At 40.4% G+C, this 24994-nt stretch overlaps 1 protein-coding gene across 10 annotated transcripts in view; it reads left to right on the forward strand.

The window, feature by feature from the left end:
* Window positions 1–24994, forward strand: part of dmd (dystrophin) — a 1939431-nt gene that overhangs the window by 1633609 nt on the left and 280828 nt on the right. For all 10 annotated transcript variants that reach the window (XM_059968142.1, XM_059968139.1, XM_059968147.1 and 7 more), the window contains one exon: window positions 13977–14166. In XM_059968142.1, the coding sequence (XP_059824125.1) occupies window positions 13977–14166 (190 nt within the window). The remainder of the gene's footprint in view (window positions 1–13976; window positions 14167–24994) is intronic.

Raw genomic sequence — 24994 nt, forward strand, 5'->3', positions numbered from 1 at the left:
CACAAGTCATGAACGTTAGCCAGTGAGAACAGCAAGAAGAGTTTAAAAGGAGACAGCTTTATACAGCGGCATCAGAGAAATGGGCGATGGAGTAGAGGGAGACAGAGTAGGAAGGCTTTGGCTCAATGGGTCAAGGCAAGGTAAGTTGCCTGAGTAGAATACAGAAGGGGAGTATGTGTGAGAGGCCGGTTTTCTGTGCTTGGTGTCAGATGTGGGAGGTCCGGGAGACTCTCAGCCTCCTGGACGGCCACATGTGCACCAGGTGCGTCAAGTTGCAGCTCCTTGGAGACCATGTTAGGGAACTGGAGATGCAGCTTGGTGACCTTCGTCTGGTCAGGGAGAGTGAGAAGCTATAGGCAAGTAGTCACACCGGGGCCTGGGGAGACAGGAAAGTGGGTAACAGTCAGGAGAGGGAAGGGCAGGAGTCAGATGCTAGAGAGCACCCTTGTGGCTGTACCCCTTGACCATAAGTACTCTTGCTTGAGTACTGTTGGGGGGGGGGGGCGGGGACAGCCTACCTGGGGGAAGCAACAGTGGCTGCGCCTCTGGCACAGAGTCTGGCCCTAAGGCTCAGAAGGGTAGGGGAAGGAAGAGGATGGCCCCAGCGATCGGAGACTCTATAGTTAGGGGGTCAGACAGGTGATTCTGTGAACACAGGAATGAAACACGGATGGTAGTTTGCTTCCCAGGTGCCAGGGTCTGGGAAGTTTCTGAACGCATCCAAGACAGCCAGAGGTTATGGTTCACATTGGTACCAATGACGTAAGCAGGTAAAGGGAAAAGTTTCTGAAAGCAGAATACAGGGAGTTAGGAAGGAAGTTGAGAAGGGGGATCACAAAGGTTGTCATCTCGGGATTACTGACTGTGCCATGCGACAGTGAGTATAGGAATAGAGTGAGGTGGAGGATAAATGCGTGGCTGAGGGATTGGAGCAAGGGGCAGGGATTCAAATTTCTGGATCGTTGGGACCTCTTTTGGGGCAGGAGTAACCTGTACAAAAAGGATGGGTTGCACTTGAATCCCAGGGGAGGTTTGCTAAGGCTTCTGAGGAGAGTTTAAACAAGAATTGCAGGAGGGTGGGAACCAAACTGAAGAGATGGAAGAAGAGGCGATTGTCTCACAAGTAGAAAAAGCTTGAAGACAGTGCGAGAGGGAGGATAAGCACGTAATCAAGAAAGGATGAGCTCAGACTGTTGGTTTGAGATGTGTCTATTTTAATGCAAGGAGTATTATGAACAAAGCGGATAAGCTCAGAGCTTGGATGAGTATTTGGAGCTATGATGTTGTGGCCATTACAGAGACTTGGATTGCTCGGGGGCAGTAATGGTTACTTCGAGTGCCAGGCTTTAGATGTTTCAGAAAGGACAAGGAGGGAGGCAAAAGCGGTGAGGGTGTGGCACTGTTGATCAGAGATAGTGTCATGGCCATAGAAAAGGAGGAGGACATGGAGGGATTGTCTGTGGAGTCTCTGTGGGTGGAAGTTAGAACAGGAAGGGGTCAATAACTCTACTGGGTGTTTTTTTTATAGACCACCCAATAGTAACACAGATACAGAGGAGCAAATAGGGAGAAAGATTCTGGAAAGCTGTAATAATAACAAGGTTGTTGTGGTGAGAGATTTTAATTTCCCAAATATTGATTGGCATGTCCCTAGAGCGAGGTGTTTAGATGGGGTGAAGTTTGTTAGGTGTATTCAAGTGAGTCTTACTTCAGTGGTTGTTAAGTTGATGAAGAAGATCCTAGGAAGCAGGATTTATGAACATTAGGAGAGGCATAATATGACCAAGAATAATCAGCATGGCTTTGTGAAAGGCAGATCATGCCTTACGAGCCTGATTGAATTTCTTGAGGATGTGACTAAACACATTGATGAAGGTAGAGCAGTAGATGTAGTAGATATGGATTTCAGCAAGGCATTTGATAAGGTACCCCATGCAAGGATTATTGAGAAAGTAAGGAGGCATGGGATCCAAGGGGATATTGCTTTGTGGATCCAGAACTGGCTTGCCCACAGAAGGCAAAGAGTGGTTGTAGACGGATCATATTCTGCATGGAGGCCGGTGACCAGTGGTGTGCCTCAGGGATCTGGTCTGGGACCCATACTATTCATGATTTTTATAAATGACCTGGATGAAGAAATGGAGGGATGGGTTAGTAAATTTGCTGATGACACAAAGGTCGGGGTGTTGTTGATAGTGTGGGAGGGCTGTCAGAGGTTACAGCAGGACATTGATAGGATGCAAAACTGGGCTGAGAAATGACAGGTGGAGTTCAAACCAGGTAAGTGTGAAATGGTTCATTTTGGTAGGTCAAATATGATGGCAGAATATAGTATTAATGGTAAGACTCTTGGCAGTGTGGAGGATCAGAGGGATCTTGGGGTCCGAGACACTCAAAGCAGCTGCGCAGGTTGACTCTGTGGCTAAGGTGGCATATGGTGTATTGGTCTTCATCAATCATGGAATTGAATTTAGGAGCCGAGAGGTAATGTTGCAGCTATATAGGACCCTGGTCAGACCCCAATTGGAGTACTGTGCTCAGTTCTGGTCGCCTCACTACAGGAAGGATGTGGAAACCATAGAAAGGGTGCAGAGGAGATTTACAAAAATGTTGCATGGATTGGGGAGAAGGCCTTATGAGAATAGGTTGAGTGAACTTGGCCTTTTTTCCTTGGAGCAACAGAGAATGACAGGTGAACTGATAGAGGTGTATAAGATGATGAGAGGCATTGATCGTGTAGATAGTCAGAGGCTTTTTCCAGGGGCTGAAGTGGCTAGCTCGAGAGGGCGCCATTTTAAGATGCTTGGGAGTAGGTACATGGGAGATATCAGGTGTAAGTTTTTTATGCAGAGAGTGGTGAGTGCGTGGAATGCGCTGCTGGCGACAGTGGTGGAGGCGGATATGATAGGGTTTTTAAAAGAGACTCCTGTGTAGGTATTTGGAACTCAGAAAAATAGAGGGCTATAGGTAACACTACGTAATTTCTCGAGTAAGGACATGTTCGGCTCAGCTTTGTGGGCCGAAGAGCCTGTATTGTGCTGTAGGTTTTCTATGTTTTTATGTTTACGCATGGCAAAACAGGCTGAATGCAGGATGGCTGACTCCATCTCCTATTCCTATTCTTTTTTCCACTGTGTGTTTGCCTAAATTAATCTGGTTTAAATTATGGGCTTCTTGCTTGTGAACATTAGTTGAGAAAAGAGACATAATTTAATAGATTTTCTGGGGTCTTGTTCTTGCATTTTTTTTAACACATTGTGATTATTGGGTCAACATTTCATAGAGGAAAGTATATTCTGCCATGGACAATTTGATAAATTTTGACTCGTTGAGCAAAAATAGTTTTTAAAATTTTAATTGTCATCAGAAATCCTTTTAGTTTTATCATAATCAATAAAATAGAATAGCAGTATCCAATAAATTTCATTTCATTTCTCCTTCAGCCATTCACTATGACCCCTCCCCCTCCCAATTTTTCCTAATTCAGAACTAAATCTCACTTCCTCATCTTCCAGACTCAGCAGAACCTCCTTAAGTTCTCACACATCAGCAATTCAGACCAAAGCACCATGCTGTTCTCTTAAACTGCAAACTTCCTTTGTGGGAGATCTCTGAGCACGTATAAATGAAATAATCCTCTTTGCCCAAAGTGTTGCAATATGATTGTCACCACAATGTGAATAAGCATTGTCAAATATCATATTTGTAATTTTCACTCAGAAGAACCCTTTAAGCTATATAGCTCATTTGCAAACCTCCAATGTGATGAATTTCTTGGCTGCAATTATAGACCAATTATTGACACCAGCTATGTCTACTTAAAATTAAGAAAATACTCTTTTTTTTGGAACCTCATGGAGGAACATTTATCTACTTACATTCAAATTTGACTGAATTCAGTTTAATGCCTGCATTTTATTTCTAGTGTTCCAAACTGAAATGTGCTTTCCTCATTACTGCTTCCTTCAAAGGCCAACAGAAAACTGCTCAAATAGTTTCTAAGAGATCAATATCAAATCTAACAGTAAGATTGGATAGTAACAGGCACCTGCCTCAGGGACAATAGCTTCCACAAATATTGCTGCAGCTTGGCTTACACTAATATAGCTGATTCCAATTTAGTCTGTATTCATGGCCAACTGAAATTAAATTGCTTAATTTGCAATCAATTCAAATCTGAAAATGAAAATATATCACTACCGGCTGTTTCAAAGTCTACTCTCTACTTATTATGCAAAAACAGGAAATGTGAGAACAGCTTAGTCAGATGCACAGTATCTATCCCATGTATTATGACAACAGACATTGATTTGTACATGTAATATTTGAATCTTCTTGTAATTAAATCCTTACTCATATTCCATTGTGTGAGTCATCACCATGAAATCACAGCGGAAATTGTAGTGAGATGCTGTATCTAAATTTGCTTCAGTCATTTGTAGGGGTGCCAGTAAAAATATTGGCAGTACTTCACTGGAACTTGGACTTCATTATGTAGGATGGGTAGAGCTATATCGATCCAGCTTGATTGAAAATGTTTGCTTCAACAAACAGTATGATTTACCTACAAACTTGACATTTTCTAGCTTTAAGAACACTTCATTTTTTGAATACTCTAGGAAGAAATAGGTATTTTATATCTTCTGCTTTAGGGAAAGGGTAAGTATTCAAATAAATTACAGTGTTTGTTGACAATTAAATTTTTTGGCAATGTAAATTTTGAATGAACTTTGTGTGAGCTGAATGACTTGTGCTGTTTAATGTTGGTGTCCAGTGCTTTACAAGTCAAGTATGGGACTGCTGCAAGTCAAATAAATGACCCATTGTGTATCTCAGCAATGTGACTTGATCACAGTCACTGAACTCCCATACCTATTTATTGTCTTTAATAATATCAGTTTACTCTCAATTTGCATTGAACCTTGAGGGATTCAAAGCAACTTTGTAGTTTTGAGATGCTGGATTATGATTTCTGAGACAATTTCATTCAACATGTTCATAAGAATGGAAGAAATGTTCCATCATGTTTAGAAACATAAATATTTCTGTTGTATCTTTTGATTAAATTGATTATCCTAATTTAAATGTAATTTATATTGCAGCTTACAGTATATTTACAAGTTCACAGTATCAGGACAGGAATCGTATGTTTTGATTGAAGCTGCTGTAGCATTTTTAATTCATGTGATTAAAGTATGGAACCTTTAAAAAGTGGGCGGATATGCATTCTGCTCATATAAGACCATAAGATATAGGTGCAGAATTAGGCTGTTCTGACCTATCGTGTCTGCTCCACTATTTCATCATGGCTGATCCATTTTCCTTCTCAACCCCATTCTCCTGCCTTCTCTCTGCATCCCACTTCATGCCCTGACTAATCAAGAATCTATCAGACTCTGCCTTAAATGCCCAGTGATTTGGTCTCCACAGCACCTGTGGTAACGAATTCCACAAGTTCACCACCCTCTAGCTAAAGGGTCTCCATTAGACCATAAGACATAAGAGCAGAATTAGGCCATACATTCAATCAAGTCTGCTCTGCCATTGCATCATAGCTGATCCTGGATCCCACTCAACACCATACTCCTCCATTCTCGCCATATCCTTTGATAACCTGACCGATCAGGAAGCCATCAACTTCTGCCTTAAATACACCCATGGACTTGGCCTCCGCCGCAGTCTGTGGCAGAGCATTCCACAGATTCACTTCTCTCTGGCTAAAAAATTCCTCCTTTCCTCCATTCTAAAATGTCACCCCTGAATTTTGAGGCTGGGCGCTCTAGTTCTATATACCCCCACCATAGGGAACATCCTCTCCACATCCACCCTATCTAGTTATTTCAACATTTGGAAGGTTTCAATGAGATCCCCCAGCATTCTTCTAAATTCCAGTGAGTACAGGCCCAAAGCTGCCAGATGCTCCTCATATGCTAACCCCTTCATTCCTGGAATCATCCTTGTGAACCTTCTCTGGATTCTCTCCAATGACAACACATTCTTTCTGACATATGAGGCCCAAAACTGGTGATAGTACTCCAGGGGCGGCCTGACTAGCGTCTTATAAAACTTTGGCATTATCTCCTTGCTTTTATATTCTATTCTTACTGGAATAAATGCCAACATTGCATGTATCTTCTTTACCACACACTCAATCTGTAAATTACCCTTCAGGAGTCTTGCACGAGGACTCAGAAGTCCCTCTGCACCTCTGATGTTTGAACTCTCTCCCCATTTGGATAATAGTCTGCACTATTGTTCCTTTTATCAAAATGCTTTATCATACATTTCCCAACACTGTATTCCATCTGCCAGTTTTTTGTCCATTCTTCCAATTTGTCTAAGTCCTGCTGCAATCAGCACTAACTACCCCTCCACCTGTCTTGTATCATCTGCAAACTTTGCCACAAAGCCATCAATTCCATTATCCGAATCATTGACAAACAATGTGGAAATTAACAGTCCCAATACTGACCCCTGATAAACACCACAAATCACTGGAGACCAACCAGAAACGGCCCCATTTATTCTCACTCACTGCCTCCTGCCTGTCAGCCATTCCTCTATCCAAGCCAGGATCTTTCCTATAATGCCTCATCTTGTTAATCTTATTAAGCAGCCTCATTGTGGCATCTTTATCAAATGCCTTCTGAAAATCCAAGTAAATGACATCCACTGCCTCGCCTTTGTCCACCCTGCTTGTTACTTCCTCAAAGAACTCCAACAGATTTGGCAGGCAAGATTTCCCTTTACACAAGTCATGCTGACTTTGACTTATTTTATCATTTATCTCCAAATGCCCAGAAACCTCATCCTTAATAATAGACTCCAACACTTTCCCAACCACTGAAGTTGGGCTAACTGACCTATAATTTCCTTTCTTTTGCATTCCTCACTCCTTTGGGAGTGGAGTGACATTTGCAATCTTCCATTCATCTGGAACCTTGCCAGAATCAAGTGATCCTTGAAAGATCATGACCAATGCATCCGTTACCTCTTCAGCAACCTCTCTGGGAACTCCGGGATGTAGTCCATCTGGTCCAGGTGACTAATCCACCTGAAGACTTTGGAGTTTGCCTTGTGCTTTTTCTTTGTAATAGTAATTACAGTGGACCTCTGGTGCATTGCTTTTGTCTTCCTCAGTTTCTTTGTTTCCCGTTACTAGCTCACTAGCATAATTTTCCAGTGCCAACTCGCACCTCCCTTTTACTCTTTATAGAACTGAAAAAAACTTTCAGTACCCTGCTTTATACTATTGGCTGGTTTTTAGTCACCTTTTGTTGAATTTTAAAAGCTTCCCAATCACCCAATTTCCCACTCACTTTTGCTACCTTAAATGCCCTTTCCTTGACATCCCTTTATTCCATTGTGATACTTCTCCTTCTCAAATTGCAGTATGAATTCACTCACTGCCTCCTAAGGGTTGCTTTATGTTAAGGTCCCTAATAAGATCTGGGTTATTACATAATATTCAATCTAAGCTGGACTTTTGCCAGTAGGGTCAAGCACAAGCTGATCTTAGAAAGCCAGCTCATAGGTATTCAACAAATTCCCTCCCTTGTGATCTGACAGCAAACCTGAATTTCCCAATCCCTTTTCATATTGAAGTCCCAGATTACAATAGTGACATTATCTTTATTACATGCCTTTTCCAGCTCCCTTTACAATCTCAACTCAACTTGGCTACCATTTGGAAGTGTCTATATGATTCACATGGCTTTTAACTCCTGCAGTTTCTTAACTGCACCCACAAAAATTCAACATTCTCTGACCCTCTGTCACCTCTTTCTAAAGGTGTAATTCCATCTCTTACCTACAGAGCTACACCACTGCCTATGCCTTCCTGCCTGTCCTCTCAATACAAATTATGTCCTTTGGTGTTAAGCTCCCAACAATGGCCTTCTTTAAGCCATCGCTCAGTGATGCCCACAATGTCCAAGACCAATCTTTAGACCAATCTGTTTTAAAAGGATGGCCCTCTGTTCTGAGGCTCTGTCATCAGAAAGGAAATCACTTCCTATATATGTTAAGTATCAAAGACTTTCATATTTCAGGACTATTGTTATGAATGTGTGAGTTATCAGAACAAGCTTTGATTTCACCCTGCCATGGGCCAAATTCAATATATATAGTATTAATCCAATATGTTATTTGAAATTTCATTGTCCAAAGACCTTTTGTGGTTATCTCTCTGTTACAAGCACTCTCACCGTACCTTCACGTTCATTTAATTTGCATCTTAATCTGTGGGGGGGGGGGAAAAAGCAAGATTTGTTCCTTCACCCATTGTTCTGGTAGTTTGGAAAATACTACATGGCAAAAGATGCATTTGCGTAAGAATATGGTTTAGTGTCTTAAAATGGAAGTTAAACCCACAAGCTGGAGAGGGGAAGTTTAAACTTCAAAAATAGGAACGGTACTCCAAGCTCCCTTCCACAGCATTCACTTCCCTTGGCAATGAAGGTGGATAATGTCAATAGGGATAGATTACCAGTGTTCCTGAATTACAATTTCTTAACTCACCTGCATGGCCAAATTTTAGTGGTACTTTAACATAACCTCACAGATGAGGTTTCCTGGGTTTGGTTCAGACGGCAAATTAAAACAGATGAGAATGAACTAATCTAACAGCTGAGTTCCTTTCTAGCACAGATTCGATAGTAGGAGAAATGAGAGTGCTGATTTCCACATTATTTTCCCCACATGCCCCACAGACATCCAAATCAAATAAATTCCCCCCTCTGTTGGGTCTTATCTCCTCCCTGATAATCCTCATCTGGTGTCTCTTTACTTCTTTCCCCCACCTTTCTGATCCCTGTTTGACCTCTTCACAGTCAATTGCCCCCATCCATCACAACACATTCCTCATCAAGGTCTGGATTTTGCCACACCACTTTACTCCAAACATTCATATCATAGACAGTGAAAAAAGTTATTAAAAATTGCTGAGGCCATTTGACCATCTGGGTAAGTAGTCAAAGGTTGGCAAGTTATCAAACCAGTACAACGAGAAAGAAGTTAAAGAAATCAAACCGGGATAGGACATATACAGTGAATGGTCAGACCCTAGGGAGTGCTAGGAATCAGAGGGACCTTGTAGAATAAGCACATAGTTTGTTCAAGTGTCATCACAAGCAGTAAGATGATGTTTGGCATATTGGCCTTCAGGGTGTTGAGTATAAGAGTTCAGGTGTTATGTTGCAGTTGTAAGGTCATTAGTCAAAACACAAATGGAAAATTGGTGTACAGTTTTGGTCAATCTATTATGCGAAAGACATGATTAAACTACAATGAGTACAGAGAAAATTTACAAGGGTGCAGATGGGACTTGAGGGACTGAGTTACAAAGAGAGGTTGGGCAAACTGGGATTTTATTCCTTAGAACATTGGAGACTGAGAGGTGACCTTACAGAGTTGTATACAATCATGTGGAGTATGGAAAGGGAATACTATTTTTTCTCAGGGTAGGGGAACTAAATACTAGAGGGTCTAGGTTTAAGGTCAGACATGAAAGATTTAGACGGAATTTGAAGGGAAACTTCTTCACTGAGGGTGGTGTGTATGTAGAACGAGCTGCCAGAGGGAGATGCAATAATAACATTTAAACAAGTACATGGATGGAAAGGGTTTCAAGGGATATGGTCCAAATGCAAGCAAGTGGGTCTAGTTTGAGACTAGCACCATGGTTGGCATGAGCCTTTTGAGCTGAAGAGCTTTTTCCATGCTGTAGTACTCTCTGACTCTTTGACTCATTACAGCATTGGTCCATACCTGAACCAAGGAGCTAGACTCCAGTGATTAAATTAGTGTGGCTGTACTTGACATCAAGACAAATTTTAATGAAGTGTGTTGTCCAGGATTGCCAGTAAACTGAAGTGAATGGCATTGAGGTAAAAATGCTCTCATGGCTGCCGTTAAACCTTCCATCAAGGAAGATGGTTGTTGTCGGAGATCAATTGCCCCAGCCTCTGGAGATCAGTGTACCAGGCCCAACTAACCTCAGCTGCTTCATCAGAACTCTTCCTGACGTAATAACCTTTGCTGATGATAGCACACTGTTAAGTTCTATTTACAAATTTGAATAAATCCATGCAGCAATGGAATGGTGCAATGTCATGAGGAGAGTGAAGAATACAGGTTTTCTTTATGCCTGGGAAAGTTGCTACAGTCGACCAGAAACAGTTCTGTGGAATTTTTGGGAAGCATACAGTTTAATGTTATTGCAATTCATCTGTAGTATGATTGTTTAGATTGTTCAAGGTTTCCTATACACAGGTGTAAAGGGGAACAAAGTAATTGTTAATCCAGATATGATGCAGTGCAAAAAATACAAAAGATTAATTTTAAACACCTACAATAAATATAAAAGTAAGATAGCTTACATACATAGGTTGATTGCAGGTGCATGAAGTTATGCTAGAATGTACCTAAGGTGACTGGCAGGAAATAATAAAGTAGTGGTGGTTGGGGGTGTGGAGGAATGGGTTAGAGCATGGAGGTGCTGATCAGCATTACTGCTTGGGGAAAGTAACTGTTTTAGAGTCTGGTCATTCTGGCGTTGATGTGATGTAGCCTTCTCACTGATGCTCATGGACTGTTCATCCAACGATCTGTGTGGGGGGGAATCCTTCTTGATGGACAACTTAACATCCTGTTTCTCTCGTGCAGTTTGTCAATTTCAAAAATGATTGCACTACACAAAATATATGTTTATTCAAGGGGAAACTAGATGAATTCATATAGGTTAACAATTTTCATGACATAAGCTGGGGATATTAAACCTGATTCTGTAGATACCGTGGAATCTATGTAATATTCAAGGAGTCAGGTGTATGTTTGGGCATAACACATGAGACTTTGGCATTGTGCAAAATTTCCTTTTAATATCCAAAGAGAATCCTTAAATATAGTGTAATCTCTCTGTGTAACTATTGCAAGTATGAAAACAAAAGATATCTTTGCCCTGTAGTAATTATTATTTTAATATATATTATATAGTCTACATTAGAGGCATATTGTTTAAGCCAGATGCTCTCCATGCAGATATGATCCAAAGAAGCCATCTCTCACCTCTACGTAACTTCGTGTAACATTAAATTTCATTTTATTCCTTCTTTTCACTTTATCAAATTTTCCATTAAATAAATCTGTGCAATTTGTAATTTATGTCCTGTGTTATAAGTCTTGGATTTCTATGTGATTCACAATTGTGGGCACAAAAGGCTTTCGGTATCCTCACTGTGGAAAGCTCCTCCGCATTCATTATTAATGTATTGGTTTTGAATAACCTGAGACTGCCATTATATAATGCCATTTAAATAGTGTTCCCTTTTAAGTGCAACCTTTTAAAATTTGATTTATTCTGAGTTTCAGAATTGTTTCTACAAAACCATTATGTTTTTCTGTGGCACATTCAGAGCCCATCATAAAACTATCACAAACTATAAAGTAATTCATTCAAATCATTTAACAGGACCATAAAAATATTTTAGTTTCAACCGTCTCCACATCATGCTCCACACTGCAAACTGCTAAAGTAATTCAATCGTTCTACTTTGGTTATTCACTTGTTTCCAGTAAAGGGTAGAACACTGTGAAGAATTCTCCACTATGATTTAAATAATGGTGACAGCACTTTACTCAGAACAGAAGTGTTCCATTAGTTTGAGGACAAGCTGACTTGCAACAAAAAGGGACTGCAGGGCCTAGTTTGCATTATAAATGTTTTCTAATGTAACTGACAAACAGGCAGGGTGCTAGACTTCATACTGAAATATTACACACTATATTAATGACACAAATGTCCTGCACTTATTCACTCTCTCCTAACAATACAATTGAATGTTCAAATGTGATACAGAAGATTGGTGCTCCAGAATTAGTATGGATATGTACTTAGCAGTGAGCCAACCACTGCATCCACACCAGACTTCGAGGCGAGCAGTTCCGGGTTCGAATCCGGCCTGCTCCTTACATGCTTACCATCCATCCTGGGTTGAGGGTCGAATTAGCAACTCCGCTTCATTTTTTTAAAAAAGCTAAAGAAACAGCAATGTTGCCACCCAATGCACCATAAGACATGGAAAGGAACAGCACGTACTTCACAATGTAGGGGAAAATATATGGTAAGTTTCCTGTGAGAAAGGAATATGAAGCAAATTAAATAATTTTTCCAGAGGAAATGTGAATATTGCATTTAAAACAAAAAGTAATTTGAAAAATGGCCTGGTTAATCCCACTGTTAAGGGCATTCTGTGTCTGATGTTGACGGAGTGGATGTATTCAGGTCCCGAAAGATTTTGGAATTGACAGGTGCAAGTGATGAGTCGTAAAGGTGGTGAACTTGTTGCAGATAGATCAAATTCCAGGAAGAAATTAATTACTTAGCTATGAAATTGCATAATCTTATTTGGAGAACTTCTTGCTTTAGCTGAAATGGAACTTAACATGCAGGAAATATTCAGCAGTCAGGTGGCATCGAAAGAAAGTGAAACAAGTTTGATGTTGAAGTCCAAGACTCTTTCTTTCCATGGATGCCTCCTTCCTGCTGAGTGAATCCAGCATTACTTCTTTTTATTTCTGCCATTAATTTTTAATTTTTTTAAAAAAATTTAGACATGTTAAGACTGCAGTTCTTTGTGCATATGCCTCATATACACAGACTTGGCTGGAGTTTTCCGGCAAGTTCAAAGATCTCTTATTTTGAGTGTGAACAAGATCAACTTCTGGCTAAAGAATTCTGGGACAAAAGAGCATTCATCACATACTTTCAACAGGCACTGAGAAGAATTTTCCCTGAGCAAACAGAAAATATGTGTCATGTTATTGTTCCACAGAGTCTTATTAACAGACATTATGTGTAAGTATTAAAGTCTGCTGCATTTGTATTGCAGAAAGTAGCTTTCAGCTCACTGAATGAAGGAATATGTTATCTCTCACACCTACAGAATTGTTAATAAGCCTATTGTTCTGAGTTTGTGCTTACCTGCAGCACAGAACAGTCTGTAGACCTGGAAATTTGAGGTCATTATTCTTTTCACATCGCCAGTGGGAGTTTCCTCAGCACCCACTGTCACTCCAGCAGCCATCAGAGTTTTAACAGAAATGTGGCTGCCATTGTGCTCACTCGAGCAAAATGAATTCTTACTGCATTTCCAGCCGAGTCCTGATGGACTCAAGTAAACTTCAGGTCCATTTTATGCACAGTGTGAATTGAAAAATATCTGTTAGGCTTTTCATACCAGCATTTCTATCAGCTGCCGGCAAAAAAAGACTGAACAATGGAAAGGTAAACATACAGCAGCAATGAAAGTTGAAGACTGGCTGCTTCTCAATTCATATTTCACCAGAAATTTGCACTTAGTATCATTATTGGCACTCACTGTACATCACGTTCAGCTTGAGGTGAGCAACTGCACTTAATGCATAGAAAACATGGGGAGCTGTTCTTTCATGATCATATTGTTTCACTTCATGTCTTTATCCTATTTTAGCTGAATATTTTGCACAAGGACATAAGTAAAATAAGTTTAGTAAATCATCTCAAACAGCTAAATTGCTCTCACCAGTTACTGCAGAAATCTTAATTTATTCTTCACTTTAAAGGATTTCCAAACTCATTGTCAATAAACTTGGGTCAGAGTCACCTGTGTGTAAAACAACCTTTTGAATGCCGTGGAGTTCGGAAAGATTCAAAGGTACAGCCCCAAAGTCAAACAATGCTCCACAGACCTTTCTACATGTCGTAATTATGTCAAGTGTAATTACTTCCTACTGGCTTAAACCTAATTAACGGACTAATATGGGTTAAGTTTGTATGATGATAAATTCCCATGATATTTGAATTTGTGACAATTACTTGCTCATTCTTATAATCCTCCATTGAAGGTGTTAGTGCATAATTGAGCACAAAGCAGTATTTGTGAAATGGCTATGCTAATGGAGATGGCTAATGTGTGTGAAAATCAATGGTTTCACAGGGCCAGCGAGAGGGAAGCTGCAGTGGAAGCAGCCCTCAGGTTGCTGCAACAGTACTATCTGGATTTGGACAAATTCCGGGCCTGGCTTACAGAAGCAGAGACCACTGCCAATGTCCTGCAGGATGCTACCTATAAAGAGAGGCTATTGGACAACACCCAGCTGGTCCAGGATCTGACAAAACAGTGGCAGGTACATGTAGTATCGTGTTTTTTTCCCCAGTACAATAGTGCAATAATCACTTTGTTTGTATGCAGCTGTTAAGCAGCCCCATAATTTGTATCGTTTGAATGAGATTTGGTCATTATAATTCACAGAGCTGTGATGAATTCTTTACTTAATAACAAGAAGGAAACACATGGCAAATGTGCTTTTTCGTTACACTTGATCTTAAGTCTCAGTATGCAGTGGAAATCTTCATTTGGCCAACAAAAGCATTTTAGCTCTCTCCTTCAAGTGAATTAAACAATTATTTTTATACTGAAATCTTTGCTGAAAAAGTTCTGGTATTAGGTGGCATTTTCCCTTATTCTGTTGGTAGCATGATCTGATTGTGTGAAATGGGTCACGCCTTACAGAACAAGTTGCTGTTATCTTCAATGTGAACTCCCAGAAACACTTTGTTTAGGGAGAGCAAACACAAGGAAATCTGCAGATGCTGGAAATTCAAGCAACACACAGAAAATGCTGGTGGAACACAGCAGGCCAGGCAGCATCTATAGGGAGAAGCGCTGTCGACATTTCAGGCCGAAACTTATTTCCCCCTCCCCCCACTACTTTCAAATGTCTGACTATCTTTCCTTTCGGTTAGTCCTGACAAAGGGTCTCGGCCCGAAACGTCGACAGCACTTCTCCCCATAGATGCTGCCTGGCCTGTCCTGTTCCACCAGCATTTTGTGTGTGTTGTTGTTTAGGGAGATGCTGATTCATTAGGTTTTAAATTAATGGTGTTATTTACCTGCATACAAATATTCAGTGAAGTCAGGCCTAGTTGCAGATATTTGCTCAGTTAATTTCAGTATAGCAGTTCCTCTTTGCGTGTAGTTTTGTGAGGATGGGATCTGCAACAGAAAAACTGCTTCACACTGATAGCCGCTCCATGACAAATGAATGTTTCAAACTGTGTCCCACGTATTCAAATATATTCATCCTCAGTGAGGTGCAATTTCATTCTTGTTCTGATGGGTTGAGTTGAAATCTCCAAGCAAATCCTAAATTGCAGACTTTTTGTTGTCTTCTGAGACTCACTCATCAAATCAGGAGCAGGTTCTTGAGAAAATCAAGACCTTACTAAATTTGTTGCACATATTGCAAGACAGGAATACCACTCTCCTCAAATTAATAGTCTTCTTGTAACCACAAATAACTTGTTCTCCTTCGCTGACAAGCATTTCATTGCCAATTAATGCTTAAATAGTAAATTGAGAAATTTAGCTGATGGCCCACGGCACCAGTTAGGTTCAGGAACTACAGAAGAAATAATCAAGAAATATTGATTAGCTATTATCAGACTCAAATTTTAAAAGAAGCGAACTGGGAAAAGTGTGAAGTAATGCAAGCTTTAAACCCTGACAAGAATACCGAAAGTGTAGGAACTCACCGTCTAAGAAACTGGTGCAAGTCCAGATGACTTCTGACGACAGTATGTCTGATGGTTTTAAAGATTTGAAAGAAACATTTTCTCTGCCCTATGAAGGGTCTGAAAGAGATGCTGTGATTCAACAATTGCAGTTCTGGAGGGCTGAAGGTGCGTAAACTGAGAGTGTGTAGTTAGATGGATATGAATGAACTGGGAGGGGTGTAGTCAAAAAAGATTAGTCAGGACCAGGAATTAATATATCAGCTTGTGGGATATTCAAGGGAAATAGTAAATAGCGAAGAGCAGCGTTTGTGGTTGAGCATAACATCACTTCATTGATGCAAGAAGATCGTGGCATGCTGACCATCCATTGAAGTCATTAAAAAAGCAGAATAGAATTAACAAAATCAAAATAATAGTAAAAAGCCAAGAAATGGCAATGGTGTCCTACATTTAATGAATCAGTGCCCATTCTTACTGAAGAATGATAAACCTGCAATACTGGATGGCTGACACTGCAGAGTTTTCAAGGAAATATGAAAGAATACTGTGTACAACAGTTTCCCTAAATTTTCTCAATTCAGGAGCCATTTCTATAAATTAGAAAATTGTACGTTGGTCTCCTGCGTCTGAAAAAGGCGAAAGGGAAACTAGGAAATTGTAAACTGTTTGAAAATTGCCAGAAATATAATTAAATAGTAACTGGATTCCTTGAATTTTTTTTAGTCAGTCAGGAAAAATAACTGTTGTGAATTGTAAGGAGGAAATCAAATTTGATGATGCACAGAATGTTTGGAGAGGTGACAGAAGTATTAAGGTACAAGTGACCTATTCTATCAGAGTGTTGGGTTCCTAGAAAAGAGTCCATATAGTGATTTTGCTATGTCATCCCTACACGCAACATGGTAAGACTGTTGTTTGTTTATTTACTTTTTCCCCCACTTAAATTTTGTGAAGAATGATTTTTTATTCCATGTCCCAGATTTTTTGGTAGTGATTTGTGGATGTCTGAAGAATGAATTTCCATTTACTAAATCGCCATAACCCAAAAGTTGCCATTATTGAGGTTGCTGAAATGGGCTTTCGGAATGCGTTTTGGAAAAACATTGCACTACAGACTGTGCATAAATTGGAGTTTACAGAATTGAAGACAATTTACTGATCAGTCTAAATAATTTGCTGAGTGGCAGGAGATGGAGAGAGATAATGGGTAAATACTCAGTGTTGGAAGATGTGACTCTGGGTCTCAGAAGGCTATAACTCATTACCCTGCTTTTAAGGTAATTAGAGGATGGGATTAAAAAACCCAGATTAGTAATGAGACAGAGGTTAATCACGTTGCTAATGGTCTTGGATGAAAGTTTTAAATTACAATGGGTCTAATGATTTGAGCATGACAGTGGGGGAAAAGCATTTTAAGTAAGAGATAATCTACTTTAGAGTTACAAAGGATAAAATGATGCCCTCTCTTAACTGTGAAATGAGCAGTGAAGCACCACAGGCACTATAGGGACCAGATATATTAATCACTGCAATGACATGCATGATTACTGAAAGCTTGATCAAACACTGATTTTTTTTTTAAACATCATGACTGACGTACAACAGGATAAAAGTTGCTTCACAACCGTAGTAGGCCCTGGTCAGACTCTATCTGGATACTGTGAGCAGGTCTGAAGGAGGCCACGGAAGTATTTCAGCATAAATTCATCAAGGTGAAACTGAAACTTGAAGAGCTAAATTATGAGGAGAGATTACAGAAACTGGTATTTTGAAGCAATTTGATTCAAGCTTTCACGATTTAAGGGCACTACACTGGGCAGAGAGAGCAAAACAATTTTCATTAGGTCTTGTATTTTTTTCCAGATTTTCCAGGTTTGCCTCCAAAGTATTTTTTTTTCACCCATGGCACTTATAGATCAGAGGATGGAGTAGTTTGTGTAGAGGTGGATGCAATGTGCAGAGAGACTGTGAGGAAGAATAGGCAGTGGATTGGACATATGTAAGTGCAGTCAGGTAGATTAAAATCTGTTTGCTCTAATGCTGGGTGTATCAGGAGCAATGGTGATGAGCTTAGTACATGGTTGAGTACATTGTGGTCAGAAACAGGTTGAAATGAAGTGGAATTTGTTAGGAGTGTCTGGGAAGAATTCAGACTCAATACATGGATAAGCCAACTAGAGGAGAGGCCATACTGGATCTCATACTGGGTAATGAACCTGGTCAGCTGGCAGACCACTGGGTAGGTGAGCATTTCAGGGACAGTGACCACTACTCCCTGGCCTTTACCATAGCCTTGGACAGAGATTGGAGCAGATGGTATGGAAGAGTATTTAATTGGAGGAGGGTGAATTACAATGCCATTGGGCAGGAAATTGAGAGTGTAAATGTGTAACAAATGTACTCAGGGAAATACACGATGGAAATGTGGAAGCTGCTCCGGAAGCACTTGCATGGATTTCTGGAGAGGTTAATCCCAATGAGACAGGGAAAGGATAGGAGGGTGAAGGAACCATGGTCGACAAGGTAGGTGGAGCATCTAGGAAAGAGGGGGAAAAAGCACACTTTAGGATGCAGTGATCAGAATTGGCTCTGGAACGCTTCAACGTGGCCAGGAAGGAACATAAGAAGGGATTTAGGAGAGCTAGAATAACAAATGGAAAGGCCTTATCAAATAATATTAAACGGAAACCCCAAGGCATTCTACATATGTTTAAAGATAAGGAAGATGACTAGAGTGAGAGTAAGACTTCAGGAATAAAAGAGAAAACATGTCCTGGAGGCAGGGGAGGGAGAGAAGGTCCTTAAAAATACTTTGCTTCTGTATTCACCATTGATAGGGACCTTGACAAACCTGCACATACAGTCACAAAATATCATTAGCACAAGTCCCTGAGTGGCATGGCCTGAAAACCCATGGTGCATGGGATGTTATCCTGGAGCCATGTTTCTATAAGAACAAGCACACTGCAGATCCCTCACACTAGGTCAGCTGCAGACAAAGGCAGTCCAACTTGTCTTCCAGGGGGTGAACATTGGACAGCTGGCCTGCAGGGTCCAGCCTCCAACCCAGCAAAGATTCCAGTGCACCCGCCGTGACTCTGTTCTCCCCCACACCACCTCCCCTGATGCTGTGGCACGAGGGCCTGCTCCGTTCATCAGCCGAGGCATTGCAGTTGCCCCACCATCAGTCTCACTAATGAACCAGACTTGCAGTATTTCGTATCACAGATGTCCAACTGAGTCTTGTGATCACATTAAAAAAATTTGCACCATTTGTTGGGCCTTGAGAGATTGCTGCGACCAGGCACGCGGCCATCTTACTACAGGATTTTCAAGCATTTGGAGCAAAGTAGTCTGATTAAGAATAATCAGTATGTCTTTGTGAGTTGTAGATCATGCCCCACAAACCTGATTGGATTTTTTGATGAATTGACAAAACAGATTAATGAAGGTAGAGCAGTGGATGTGGTATACATAGATCTTAATAAGGTGCTTGACAAGGTTCCACATGTTAGGCTCATTCATAAAGTTATGAGGTATGGTGTCTGGGGAAACTTGGCTGCATGCATTCAGAATTAGCTTACCCACAGAAGGCAGATGGTGGTAGTAGATGAAGTATGTTCTACCTGGAGGTCAGTAACCAGTGATGTTCTGCAGGGATCTGCTCTGGACCCCTGGCTCTTCATGACTTTTATAAATGATCCAGAATTAGAAAGATGAGTTCATAAGTTTGCAGATGACAAGCAGGTTGTTGGTGTTGTGGACAGTGCAGAAGTTTGTCGTAGGTTGCAAAACATTGTTAGGATGCAGAGCTGGGCTGAGATGTTAGAGATGGAGTTCAATCTGGCAGAATGAAAAGCGATGCACTGCAGAAGGTCAAACTTGAAGACAGAGTGCAGTTAATAGCTTAGCAGTGTGGAGGAATGGAGGGATCCTGGGGACAACATCCACAGATACTTCAAAGTTGCAGTGTAAGTTGATTGGGTGGTTAAGAAGGTGTATGGTATGTTGGCTTTCATTAGCCGGGGGAATGAGTTCAAGAGCTGCGAGGCTCTACAAAACTCTGAGTATTGTGTTCAGTTCAGGTCACCTCATTACTGGATGAATGTGGAAGCTTTGGAGAGGGTGCAGAGAAGATTTACCAGGATTCTACCTGGATCAGAGAGCAGGTCTTATAAGGATAAGTTGAGGAAGCAAGGGCTTTTCTCTTTGGATCAAGGGAGGATGAGAGATGATTTGATGAGGGTGTATAAGATGATAAGAGACATAGATAAGAGTGGATAGCCAGCGATATTTTCTCAAAATGGAAATGGCTAACATGAGAGGGCCTAATTTTAAAGTGCTCGGAGGAATTCTAAAATGACAGAGGGAATGTCAGAGGTTGTTTTGTCTTTACACAGTGTGGTGGGTGATTGGAGCGTGCAGACAGGCGTATAAGAGGCATTTAATAAATTATTTGTCTTTACACAGTGTGGTGGGTGATTGGAGCGTGCAGACAGGCATATAAGAGGCATTTAATAAATTATTTGGTAGTCCATTGGATGAAAGATAAATGGATGTCTATGTTAGAGGGAAGGACTAGACTGATCTTGGAGTCAGTTAAATGGTCAGCACAGCATTGTAGGGTGAAGGGCCTGTACTGTTCCATGTTGTTTGTTTAATATTTGTCATTTACATGCACATCTTCAATCCACTGAACTCCAAGCTTTGAAATCCACTCCATAGAACCTTCTCATTCTCCCTGAATTTATTCTGTAATAGTTTGACAAAGAAGCCCTTTCCAGTGTTAACACTGCATTTAAATCATCTTCCTCATTGTGTTATTGATTGAATGCAGATACTGTAGTTCTTTATCATCTTAGCTTATAAAATATGATGACTGAAGACCTTCTGGATTGTTGATAGATGAGAGATGCAACAAAGGCAACACGATGGTTTCAGAGAAGATCCTGATGGGCAGGTAGAAGATCTTTGCACAGTGCCGCAGGTGCATTATGTCAGTGAAGCTACAGCTCGTGTAATTCCTTGCCGCTTCCTTACCTCAAAGGTGGCTCTTCATAGTATAAGTGATTGTGGAACAAGTAAAAGAGGAAAGGGTTAACAGCATTCCCAAGCAGTTAAATATTGCTGGCATATGAGCATGACAAGTTACACATTCTTTCAGAAGCTTGGTTACATACAGCTTTTTACTCAGCCTCTGCATTGGATAATTGAGATTGTGGTGACAGCTATAGGTTTTTGATAACCAGCTGAGTAAGTAAAATCCAATGCATTGTGACACTGTGCAACTAGTGGGCTTCCTGTGGAATGCCTTAGGCTGTCTATCTCTTGAAATATGATTCAAGAGAGAGATCAAAAATTATTGTTTGCCAAGGTGACCTTGCTTTTGTTTTGTATACAGCACTGACAATTTGAAGTAGGAGAGCCGGCAATTTCCACTCTGCTCCATTAAAATGCAGACAGATAGGTGAGGTTTTAATAAACAGCCTCTAAAATATCACCAGAATTACTGAGAAACACATCATATTGCTGTGAATGACTTTGGCTTATAGATCCTGTAATTATGTAGTCAAATTTGAGGAGTCGCTTGTGGCCCTGATCACCATTTTAGTATGAATGTTTTCTTCTGTGTACTTTGCCTGATGAGGTGCACAGGATATTGACTCAAAGTCCTTGAATTTAATAGCCCATTTAAAATACAGCAGTAAACTGATAAAATATTATCACAATCTGGAAGTCAAGCTGATTCTTTTTCAAAGCAAGATTTCCATAAAGTCTCCCCTGAAAACACAGCTCATGCCATTGTGCCAAACTTTTACAAACAAGTGATTTTGCAGATGCTGGAAATCTTGAACAACACACAAAAAATGCTGGAGGAACACAGCAAGCCAGGCAGCCTCCATACAGAGGAAAAACAATCGATGATTAGGGCCAAGACCTAAATGGTATGGGGCGAAGACAGTAGATTGGGACTGAGCGGAAAATTAGAACAGCCAAGCCAATATGGTGGAGCAGACTCAATGGGCTAAATGACCTAATTCTGTTCCTAAATCCTATGGTTTTATGGGCTTAAGACATTTTAACAGGACTTGAATGCAGGGGGCCAGAAGCTAGAATAAGAAGGTAGCCAAGGGAAAGGAGTACAAGTGGGCAGATAATGGGTGAAACCAAGTTAGGAGATGGTGAATGAAGTAAAAAGATTGGGAGGTGATAGGTGGAAGAGGTAAAGGGCTGAAGAAGAAGGAATCTGAAAGGAGAGGACAATAGACCATAGAAGAAAGGAAAGGAGGAGGGGCACCAGAGGGAGGAGAATAGCAGGTGAGAAGAGAAGGGATGAGAGGGCAACCAGAGTGGGGAACTGGAAAAAGAGAGAAGGGCTCAAAACATCGACTGTTTATTCCCCTCAATAGATACTGCCTGACTTGCAGTACCTCTAGCATTTGTGTTTGCCAAACTATTAGCTTCAGTTTTATAAACAGGATTTAATATGAAATATTGAAACAAGAATTAATTCTTCAATTTTCTGCTAGTTCCTGCTTTTAGATAACAAATGTTAAAAACAAATAACATTGTTCACTCTTCATAATTTCAGATCAACACAAGACTTGCTTTCTAATTCGCAATTTCATGATGATTTTATTGTACAGTGTTTCAAATTTAACCTGATTGTTTATGACTCAAATGAGGGTGGGTCATTCATTCTTGGAATATTCCAACTGTTAGTCTTTGCAATCTTTTACAGTAATATTCAAGATGCAGGTAGAAGAAAATATCTGCAGTTTGGCAATGAAACAAAGTTTTGCACTGGTAAAACAATCTCAATTAGTTCTTGACAGCTTAGTAAGAAAATTTGCTTGTGTAGCACAAAAGAAAATACCACAAATATCGCTTGCATAATGGTGGAGCAAGCATTGCACATGTGTAAACCAAACAGGATTTAAAGATTAAAGCATTAAAAAATAGAAAGATGGCGATTTATAAACAGCTGCTTCAAAACTATAAAAGCTAGTAGAACATGCAAACTCCATATAGAGAGCTCCAGCAAAACAAGTTCTCCTGACCTTTGATGCGGTCTGTATGGAGTTTGTATATTCTCCCTCTAAGTATGTGGGTTTCCTCCAAGATGATTCAATTGTCTCCAAGATGCTCCAATCTCCTTTTATAAGCCAAAGATCTAAAGGTTGATAGGTAAGTTGGCCACTGTAAGTTGCCCCTAGTGTGTGGGGGGAAGGAAGGGGAGGGGGCTTTTCCTGGTGTAAGTGGGGAAAGGAGGGGCAGAAGGTCAATGTGTGGGAGGGAAGTTGGCATTGGGGTGTTTCTCTGTTTCGTGAATGGCTGCAAAAATTAAGTATTTCATGTTGTATACTGTAGACATTCTCTGATATTAAAATGAACCATTGAACCATTGTTTCACCCTTTCAATGGCTAATATTTAGAAGCCTTGGAAAGGGTTTAAGAAAAGGCACTGTCAAACTGCACTGCCACTGTTACTCATATTATGGCAGCTATTTTGACTGTCTTTTGGGGGTAAAGTTCCTGCTTCTGAACTTGAAGGTTATTTGATCATCATTTCGGCTGAGATGCTACGAGGGGATCTAGTGGTCGAAAGAATGAAGCTTTTGTGTGCTGTATGATGCACTAATCATGTGGACTTATTTTTCCCAGTTGATGCTGAGATTGAGTTTTGTTGAAGTTCTACTTGTCTGGGTATTTATAGTCACTCCTGAGTTTCCATTTTGATCATGCTAATGCATCAGATGAGATACCAGCTCTTGTAGCAACTATATATTTATTTACTTAGAGAGACATTCCACACCACCAAACTGCGCCACTCAGCAAACAACTGACTTAACCCTACCCTAATTACAGAACAATTTACAATGACCAATTAACATGCTAACCGGTATGTCTTTGGACTGTCGGAGGAAACTAGGGCACCCAGAGAAAGCCCATGTGCACATGAAGAACATACACACATTCTTACAGAGGATGCAGGAATTGAACTCCAATCTCTGACACCCTGGGCTGTAATAGCATTGTGCTAATCACACACTATCATGGTACCCCATATGTATGTTGGCATTTTGGTCTATTAAAGTTTCTGGTAAAAATAATCCTGCAGGATGTTAATAACGGCAGTCTCAGTAACGTAACAATGAATATCATATGGCAGGGCTTTCTCTTGTTGGAACTGGTCTTTATCTGGCATTCCCATGCCATAATGTAACCATTAGTTCATGCTGAAAGTGGTCAAATGCTGATGTTTCCAGGCATCATCCGCTTCGCTTGCTGAGGAGTTTGCCAGTGGAATTGAATATATTCTGCACAGCAATGAAGATCCCCCACTTCTGACCTTACCACACAAGGAATATCATTGATGAAATGACTGAAAATGGTTGGGATTAAATCACAGTCCTCAGGAGTACTTGGTTCTTCCAGCAAGCACAACTATCTTCCTTTCCATGAGCTATGACATCTGCTGCTGGCGTTTTTCCCTTTGATACCCATTGAGATCCATTTAAAGTGGACTCCTTAATATCACATTCAATCAATGCTGCCTTGAATTCAAAAGCAGTTACACTCACATCACAATTTAGAATCAGGTTATTGATCCATGATTGGACCAAGGTTCTAACAAGTTGGGACGCTGGTGAACAAATTGATCATTTTTAAATATATGTAGAAATTGTAAGTATGACTACCAACTAAAAGGCATTCTATTCCATCAGAGTTTCCAAACTCCAGGAATCAGTCAATTGACATGGCAGCAGCAAATCACTGAGGATTTTTAACGTTTTAAAAAGCATTGAAAGTTGTCACGATTTTCCCAGTGGAGCTGATGTAATCTTTGCAATGTGGTTTACTCAGTAGAGAATTTACTTAAAGGAATGACACAGACCTTGAATTTTGTTACAGAATTCTGGAATTCTGCCTTACAGCGTATGCTATTTTAACATGAATGTGCACTTGATGTGATTCCATGGAATTCTGCATTGAGCTCATTTATTTATAGCTGGTGTACGAGGGGTGATACTTTATGCATACTTCATTGTTTAGATTCAAGGTTTGGGAGACGAGAATTGTTCCATATTTAGTCTTGCAAACGGAAGATGATTATTGTCATGACATTTTTGACACTGCAATTTCAGTCTCATACACTTGCTTTGCATAATGGCCCAAATGAGCCAGAGAAAGGAAGTTGGCAGTGGAAAGAAGCCACTTTCTCATTCATTCTCCTTCAATGCTGATGTTTTTTAGAGTGCTCTGCCAGTCATTTAGATTGCACATTTATGCTGGATACCCAATATAATGCTGGATGTCTTCTTCCTGTAACGATCCAACATCGTCATGTATGAGGGTCATCATGGCTAGTAATTCCAGTAGAGTTTCTACTGACATAGAGGAACAAAATAGATTAAAATACCCATGTACCGTTTG

The sequence above is a fragment of the Hypanus sabinus genome, chromosome 4 (assembly GCF_030144855.1).
Source record: "Hypanus sabinus isolate sHypSab1 chromosome 4, sHypSab1.hap1, whole genome shotgun sequence".
In the NCBI taxonomy this organism is placed as follows: Eukaryota; Metazoa; Chordata; class Chondrichthyes; order Myliobatiformes; family Dasyatidae; genus Hypanus; species Hypanus sabinus.